Source organism: Sphaeramia orbicularis, chromosome 9 (assembly GCF_902148855.1).
Source record: "Sphaeramia orbicularis chromosome 9, fSphaOr1.1, whole genome shotgun sequence".
In the NCBI taxonomy this organism is placed as follows: Eukaryota; Metazoa; Chordata; class Actinopteri; order Kurtiformes; family Apogonidae; genus Sphaeramia; species Sphaeramia orbicularis.
The window spans coordinates 50,536,546-50,542,996 of NC_043965.1; the positions used below are offsets into that span (position 1 = coordinate 50,536,546).

Consider the following 6,451-nt stretch of genomic DNA (forward strand, 5'->3'; position numbering starts at 1 on the left):
TATATATATAAACAAAATATATTTTGTTGCTAATTCCTCTCAAGTAACATTTTGAATACTGGACTTTTACTTGTAATGAGGTACTTCTATACCACTACATAATTCTGTATATCTACTTTACTCAAGTAAAACGGCAGATACTGCAGTGTAGAAATATTGTGGGATTTTTTTTATTAAAAAAACAAAGAAATATAGTGTAGAAATGCCTCATTACATGTAAAATCCCGGAACTGAAAATGTTTCTATTTTACTCAGGTAAATTATAAGGATACTTCTTCTGACTTGTATTTTTCATTGACGCTTTCGTGTTCGTCTTCCCTTACTTTTACATTGCTCCGTCCGTCCGTTGGTGGCGCTGTTCGAGATGAAACTCAAACTCACGAAGAAGATTTTTTCCGGAAGCTACTTTTTTGTGAGCACGCGGTGTGTCCGGCCTTTCCAACAGGGCAGCGAGAAGGAACATGGTGAGGAGCTCCAGGCTGCGGAATTGATGTCGAATTTATCACATTTATCTCGAATACACGCTATTAGACGTGATCAATACGGGCACATAAGCTTCTTATGTAGTGGTCGATTCATGTGTAGATGAGTAAAATGCGACTAGAATGGAGAAAAATGCAGTATTATTAAGCCGTTGTAACGACCGTTGTTGCTAACCTGAACGGCTAACCTTAAGCTCTCAAGCTACGGCTAGTTATGGTTCAGTACATCGATAATAATGGCGGCTTTAGTTGATTAAAAAGTACTCGTTAATTGCCAGTATATTGTGTGTTAGCTTGTAGAACTGCTTCACGTATAACACCCGAAGAGTCTGAATGTATGTATGTTTGTAGGAGGAAACGTGAGTGTAACAAGGCTACAGAAGCTAACATTAGCAGACTCGTGTCGCGAAGCAGAGCTCTTGACGGGGTTGAGTTTTCATGTGAGGTGATACCTGAGATGGTGGTCGAGACTTGAGAGTTGTCAATAACCAGGTATACTGTTGTTTCTCTCATGATCCAGGCCAAGATCAAGGCTAGAGATCTGCGGGGCAAGAAAAAGGAGGAGCTGCTGAAGCAGCTGGACGATCTGAAAAATGAACTGTCCCAGCTCCGTGTGGCCAAAGTTACCGGTGGAGCCGCTTCCAAGCTCTCTAAGATGTGAGTCCAATGTAAAAATGTTAACCATGCCATTGATAAGTGCAGTTCGGCTTTGAGAAATCTTAGCCCTGTCTCATAATTTTTTTCCCTTGATTATTGAAGATGGCTGAATCTTTATTTCTAAAATGGTCATAGCCTTGTTGAAGATTGCAATTTGCTGTACATATGAGGGTTAATGGTTCATACATGTAGTTGTGATTACTTCAGTTGTGCATCGAAGTGCAATGAAAATACGGATAATTAATATCTGATAACTTTAATGTTCTCACCTCATGTAAGCATGTAGAGCTGCGCACACAGGCTTTTACTATCTCATAAAATATTAAACTGAAAGTCATGTACATTTGTCAGACCTAAAAAAAAACTACAGGCAACTACTTTTTCAAATATCTTTTTTATTCTCTCTCCAGTACATTTTGGGATCTGAACTAATTATGCATGTCTGGATTAGAAAAACTACTAGGATTCTCAAATTTAACACAGTGTCTTTATTTATAGTGCCATATATGACCATTTCAACCCATGTTTTCCGGATCAAATCCATTGACACCGAGGTAGCTTTTCCTGTCCCAAAATTTTATTATAAAGTCGTTAATTTTGGCAGTGCTCATAGCAAGAGTATAATTTTTTTTTTTTTTGCATTTATCTGAGGTCATCATTAGGTACATCCTGGAGGGAAATGTGTCTAAATTTCTCTTTTATTATCGGGTCTATAAAGCTGGCAAAGTCCCAGGCACCAAAATGTACCCAGTTTCATAGAAGCACCCAGATACTATTTATTGTATTATTGTGTATCTGTTTTAGTATATCTTATCTTTTGTATCTATATATTTATATTAGTTTTATTATATCTTGTATTTTTAGCTATATCCTTGTAAAGCCCTTTGGATAATTTGCGTTGTTGTAAATGTGCCATAGAAATGAACTTGACCTTGATTACACCAGTCTCCCAACTTAACACTTGATAGGAACTAGGGATGTAATGATATGAAAATGTCATATCACTGTTATTGTCACCAAAATTGTCATGGTTGTCATTATTATCGTGGTATAGTTGAAATGTGCTCAAAATGTTCAGAAAGTACGTATACACACACTGAAGTTTTATTTTGAAAAAAAATCAAAGAAAACGACAAGCACAATGTACTTTCTGTTGGCAGAAACATTAAAATATTAATATGTAAACATCAAACATACAAATGTGTATTAAAGATGGCACCTTATGGCCATAAGTGGTAACTGGACCTTGTGCAAATGGTAGATAAGAACAAAGAATACTTCTCTTTACATTCAGCGCTCAAGACTAGATCTAGTCTAGTCTTATGAACTGGCACAGAAAGAACACTTTCACTGTTACATGTACCTTTATATAGAAATCAAATGTGCATATAAATGCAACACTACCATTTTTAAGCAATGTGGCAGAAACATTATCCACGTTTATATGTTGCTGCTGGGTATTTTCTCAGATAAAAAAACACATTTCTGAGGTTGGGAGGAAATCTTTAAGAAATTAAAGAATCCCTTTTTATTTCTCTGAGATAGGGTAAACTGTGCAAAGACTGATTTGGTCTTTGACACCTGACGTCACACTCACAAAAAACTACTGTATTCTGGGTAATTGACGCCATTTTAAAGGATAAAGTGATAAACAAAGCTGTGTCAGAGTTCGGATGAGAGAGTTAAGGATTGTTTCTTGTGTGATATAAAATATCACTGACTTGTTATTTTTGGATTATGTCTTTCCATGTGAACATACACTTCAAAATGCTTTAGTGTAAATGTGGGAAATGAAACAAAACATCACCATTTGCAGGGTGATACACTGACTAGGTTTTCTTACCTTTGCTGTGACGACTGTTTGCACAATTTTCCAGTTGAAATGAGTAAAGATCTTGCACCCAGTCATTGGAGAAGTGTCTATGAGCCTCAAGAGATTTGTAATTTTTAAACTCTTGAAAAGTGTAAGCACTCATACTGTAAATAAGATAGTTAGTAATGTCCATGGAAGACATCGGAGGCAGCAGTGCTGTGTCGGCTTTCCAGTGGTTTCTTTTTTTTCCAGGTTATATGGATTGATGTTGTTTAAAGGCCACTATAGCAAAGTACCGATCCCTGCCATCTTTGATAAGTTTCACTTGATACGGTGTCCATGCGTTCTTCTTTTTCTCCATTATTATATTTCCTTACCTCTCCTCCCTTTTGATAAACAGTGTTTGTTGTTTGCTTACCAATGTGTCTGACGTCGGTGTCAAAGACCTGACAGACGTACGACGTTGAACATGTAGTGACATATGACGTCGAACCAGTGAAATCAAAAGTAGATTATGCCCCCTGCTGTTTAAAAAGGACATCGCAATTCATTTTTCATCTCAGCTGATTTGAATCATCACACATTTGTACTGATTTTTAACTGTTTTGTGATGTATTGTTACATCCCTAGGGATATCATTTGGTTCTGCCTTTATCGCCGCTTTGTAACACCCCTGGAGGTGGTAACAGAGCCATGATAAAGATGGAATCATGATTTCAGAACGCTATGTAAGAGGAACATCTCTCATTCCACAACCAAGGTGTGATGTTTTGATGACAGTGCGGTAGACAGTGGGCACATATGGAGGCACTGGCATGGATTCTGCAGCAGCCGCCTTGGGTGCGCGGCTGTGCCAGGGTGCCATGGCTATGTGCCACTGGTGCTGCGGCTACATGCCATTGTCACCCGTGGCATGAATCTATGCCAGTGCTTCCATATGTGCCCAATGTCTCTACCGCACCAAGAGGATTTAACAATGAGCGCAGGCTGTGTAACAGTAAACAAGCATATTAACGCAACCAGAAAGATGTCAAATTGGCAAGACGCAGAGATCTGTGAGCTGTTGTCACTTCGTATGGAGGACTCTATCCATGCTTTTTGGAATGGTGAAAGACGTGCCGACTCTGGAGAGGTTAGCAACACCACTATGCTTGGGATATTTCTGATATGGAAGTGATACGTCACACTATACACTGTGTTGTGTCTCCACCCCTTTGATTCTGGAATGCAAGTCCACTGGGTAAAAGGACGGCCTGTGTGTTACTTCTTTGGCTTGGCTGTGTAAATCAGTCAGTGGTGGAAAAAAGGCGGGATCACCATCTCGCCGTTTTTCCGGGATCTGTGTGTAAAAGTGGTTCATGTATCATCAGTTCCAAGTTCTCGTATCATTTGTTCCTGGTGGTTATGTGTCAAGCTGCATTTCTTAATTTGTTCTTTCTTCTTTCCAGCCGTGTTGTTCGTAAGTCCATCGCAAGAGTCCTGACTGTAATCAACCAAACACAGAAGGAGAACCTGAGGAAGTTCTACAAGGTGAGAATAAACTGCGTTACCTTGGTCTCGTACTAACCGATTTGTTTTGGGTGCACTCTCACACTGTACCTTCTCTGGTTTTGGTTGTCTGGTCTGAGATGATACTTCTGTGGCAGATGTTTTGCTGATGCATTCACATTGCTTACCAAAAGACTGAGACTGAAGATGACCAGAATCATCCTAAGAGTCACTATGTTTACAATGACTGCCTTAATCAAAGTCTTCTTCATTGGAAATATGGCAATTGCCACTGATATGCTTCTCAACTATATTGTACAGATTGTACTGTACTCTTGGTGGTTGGTTTGATAGTTTTTAATGTTTCAAGCTGTGATGTTCAAATCTGATAAATATACATAAATATATACATTGTACCAGGACTAGAACTTGACAAAGTGGCTTCATGAACATCTAATTGAGGTTCTGGCATTTCTACATGGAAAAGCAATGAAATTATTAGATTGTCTTAATAACCAGTAAGTTTGATCCCACATCTCCAAAACTTAACGGGAGCATATTCGATCATGGTATGGATTTGATTATGTTTTGAAGATGACAGTCACTGTAAACCTAGTTAACGCGATACTGGTGAAAAGGTTCAGAGCTGGCTTTCTGCTAACAAACTATTAACTATGTGGCTGATAATTCAAGTAACTGGGGAAAACCCTGCATGAAAACACAAAACTCATTAGAATGTCTAAAATGAATGAGGAAAAGGTTGTGCACATTTATACACCTGTCTCAGATCATAAGAACAGTTCAACATGCTAACTGCTCTGTTTGATTCTGACTTACTTCAGGGTAAGAAGTACAAGCCCCTGGATCTGAGACCCAAGAAGACCAGAGCTCTGCGCCGCCGGCTCAACAAACATGAAGAGTCTCTGCGAACCAAGAAACAGCAGAGGAAAGACCTCCTCTACTCCATCCGCAAATTTGCAGTGAAAGCTTAGAGGCTTTTTCTATTGATAAAAATAAAATCTGTGTAAAAGACAGTGGTGTCCAGCATGTCATTTCCTCTTTATTGGGTGCTTGCACAGGTCTGGAAAGTCTTAAAGTATGGAATTTTGAAACGCTGTTTTCCAGGCCTTGAAAAGTCTGGAATTCTATGTGAAAGTCTTGAAGTATGGAGACAAAGTTTCTCACAGTTGAATTTAAGGGTATGCTCAAAGGCACATAAGTCAGGGATTAAAGTTCTCCGTCACCATGACGGATTTCCGTCAAATGGAAAAACTGAGGGAGGAAAAAAGTCATATTGAAGTAACTTCCCCACGTGTTTCTCGGAGTCCAGTCGGCACCGCGATCCTGTCCTGGGTCTGCAGGTGTTTAACATGGGCATGCCACGCACAGGGGGCTGATAGGTTTAACAGTGATGATAATAAGATGACTTCTTTATTTTTATGTCGGGAGGAGAGATTGATGACTATTTATGTTTGGAAGGAAACGCTGCTCATTCTGTGCCTCAGAAACACATGGACAAGTTGAGCTTTACCGAAGTTCAGCCTCCAGACTAACTGTAGTTTAGTGCTAACAAGTAGCTTTCATTATGAAAGAACCACAGCGAAAAGGGAAGAAGACAGAACTGATCTACATGTACCTTCATGTTTGGGTTCATAGCTCATCTCCTCTTGCCGGTATATGACACTAGTGTGTGTGTTTGTGTGTATGTGCCCTTCCCGTGCGTGCGGCTGTGCGCGCCGCGGCCTTACGCGGTTATGCGCCCGACTGCATAAGTGCTTTATTTGGACCCGTTTAGCATCTTATTTCTATCTGTGTGGTACAGTACGAAGATGACATTGAATGAATGAGTAACACCCTTGGTATTTGCAAAGCCACTGCATTTTAAATACCCTCAGAGAGTATCTGTAACGGAATATAATTTCTGTTTCAGTTGACGTAATTTCTTCCAATCAAAAGAGAACATGATATTGGCGGGAGGAGGATGTGGACGCAGGTTTGACAACATACAGAT

The 6,451-nt window shown here is 39.6% G+C and overlaps 1 protein-coding gene across 1 annotated transcript; it reads left to right on the forward strand.

Moving 5' to 3' along the window:
• Positions 1–375: 375 nt before the first annotated feature.
• On the forward strand, positions 376–5,474 carry rpl35 (ribosomal protein L35). The gene is made up of 4 exons (XM_030144455.1): positions 376–464; positions 1,003–1,139; positions 4,401–4,482; positions 5,283–5,474. Exons 1-4 carry the CDS (start codon positions 462–464, stop codon positions 5,430–5,432), a joined length of 372 nt encoding a protein of 123 aa, XP_030000315.1. The 5' UTR covers positions 376–461; the 3' UTR covers positions 5,433–5,474.
• The last annotated feature ends 977 nt before the right edge of the window (positions 5,475–6,451 follow it).